This window comes from Echinops telfairi, unplaced genomic scaffold (genome assembly GCF_000313985.2).
Source record: "Echinops telfairi isolate 266 unplaced genomic scaffold, ASM31398v2 ScPeMD7_28;HRSCAF=97, whole genome shotgun sequence".
NCBI classification, from domain to species: Eukaryota; Metazoa; Chordata; class Mammalia; order Afrosoricida; family Tenrecidae; genus Echinops; species Echinops telfairi.
Window position 1 is genome coordinate 1,875,778 of NW_022103925.1, and position 2,268 is coordinate 1,878,045.

Here is a 2,268-nt window from a genome sequence, read left to right on the forward strand (position 1 = left end):
GCGGAGCGGAAGCGGAAGGTGAAGCAGCTGGTCAACAGCCTGGCGACGCAGGAGGGCGAGTGGAAGGCCCTCAAGAGGGGAAAGTTCAAGAGGTGACCACCACGGAGGCCAGCCAACAGACTGTCAACAGCCCGGCAGAGGAACTGGGTTCGCCCGGGCACATATTTGGCCCTGCCGTCCAGTGCTGGGCAGCAGGGACGCCCAGGGCCTTGCCAAGGCAGAGCTGGTCTCATCCGGGCCCTTGGGACCGTTCAGACAGGCTCCAGCCATGGGATTTTGAAGAACACCACACCCACAGGCCGGCCATCCCTGGCCCAGGGTCTGGGGGACACTATCCACCCCACGGGGGCTGCCCAGAGCCTCCTTTGCTGGCTGTCATCCCCCACCTGGGAGAGGGACAGCCCAAGGCTGAGGCACGTCCTGGCCAACACCTGCTGCCTGCCCATCAGGGACAGGGAGGCACAGGCGCGGACCCTGGTGGGCAGGGGAGGGGACCCGCCAGCCCTGATGCTGCTCTTGGTGAGTAAAGCCTGCAGTCTGCCCTGGGTGTCCTGTCTTTCGTGGTAACACCAGTGCTCGCAAACACGGGGCCACTGCCCTCCACATAGGAGACGACAGGGGCACCTCACTATAGACAGGTTTACTTTCCAGGCCACCTGGGGAGGGGATGACCCCCACCCTGAGGGGATGAAAGGACTGTCCTCTGGCTGAGCTGAGCTGAGCTTTCGTACAGCTGTGTGGGGTCGGCGGCATGTTGGTGTCCACTGCAGAGGTGTCGCGGGACGTGCCGCTGGTGTCACTCGGGGAGGGCTGCTGAGGGTGACCCAGAGTGGGCTTGGCGGCCCAGTAGGCGTTTCAGCCAGCAGACTGAATAAGCGCAGAGCCCGTGGTCTCTGGGGCTCAGCCCCAGGGAGGGACAGCTGTTTCATCTGCGGCCCTCTGCAGCAGTCACACTTCAGGGGCGCACCCCACGGGAGCAGATGGCCTGCCTGTAGTCTGTTCTTGGGGAGATTGCCGAAACCTCTTCACTCTGGCATGACCCTGCTGGTCTCGAAAAACGCTGGTCCAGTGACCTCGCTTCCAGTATCACAGCAACACTAATCACCACGGAGGACAGCCTGGAAAGTGACCATTTGTGCTGGGGCTAACGGTGCTAGGAGGCATCTCAGCCACATAACTGAGCTTGTGCAAGCCCGCCTGGAGAGCCAGGAAGCTGCTCTTGGACAGAGTGGGGCTGCTGGTTTCTTCAGAACCGGGACCGCGCAGGCTGGATTGGCAGTGTCCCCTCACCGCCCTGCAACTGCATGCTGAGCACAGAAACACACTCAAGATGAATCAAAGACTTGAGTGTAAAAGATCGTCGATGAGAAAGTCCGGAGGAAAGCAGCGCTCCAGCGTAGGGCTGTCCAGGCTACTAGAGCTAGTAACCGAGGAAAGGCACTCCACAGTGGGGCCTGTTGAGAAGAAAGTACTCGGGTCCATCCAGGGACCCAGCCACAGACTGGGAAAATCTACAGCATCTCACAAGTCTACAACAAGAAAAACGATTAATCCCAGGAGAAGCTGGGCAAAGGACCTGAACAGACAGTTCTCAAGGGACGACATTCTAATGGCCTTTAAACATGAGGAAATGCGTTTTCTAGCCACCCGGGAAATGCACATCAGAGCAACCAGGAGATACCACCTAACACCCATCCAACAAGACATGCTGGAGAGGGTGTGGTGAGATTGGACCGCTTCTCCCCTGCGGGTGGTCTTGTAGATGAGAAAGTCTGTATCCGGTGACAGCTGACACAAGTGAAAGCCGAGTGGCCCAGCAAAGCCATGACGGCAGACGCCTCAGAGGAAGGAAGAGACATCACGAGGGCTCTGCTGTTTCTGCTGTTGAATTGATCTTTTTGTCTTCTTTTTTATGATGATTTACTCTGTGTGTGTGTGTCATTGTCTACACATGTCTATCTGGACAAGGTAGGCGGGATGAACAATCCGAAGGGGAGAGAGATGGGGGAAAAGGGGTGGTAGTGCCAACACATCCAAGGGCAAGGGAAGAATCCGTGCCCTAACATTGATGGTGAGGAGGGCATAGGGTGCGGGGCTTAATCAAGGGCAGCATAGCCGAGAAGAGCCCAGCGTGGTGGAACGGGAGGAGAGTGAAAGGAAACAGGAGAGAACTGGGAGGCAAAGAACATTATAGAGGTCTGCATACAGGTATGTACGTATGTAAATACATTTATATATACTGATAGGGGAATAGCCCTATGTACATAT

General features: G+C 57.1%; 1 protein-coding gene across 1 annotated transcript in view; it reads left to right on the forward strand.

The window, feature by feature from the left end:
- NOP14 (NOP14 nucleolar protein) overlaps positions 1 to 541 on the forward strand; it is an 11,109-nt gene extending 10,568 nt beyond the window's left edge. Inside the window, exon 17 of the mRNA XM_004715098.2 lies at positions 7 to 541. Coding sequence (XP_004715155.1) covers positions 7 to 96 — 90 coding nt within the window. The 3' untranslated portion in view covers positions 97 to 541. The remainder of the gene's footprint in view (positions 1 to 6) is intronic.
- The last annotated feature ends 1,727 nt before the right edge of the window (positions 542 to 2,268 follow it).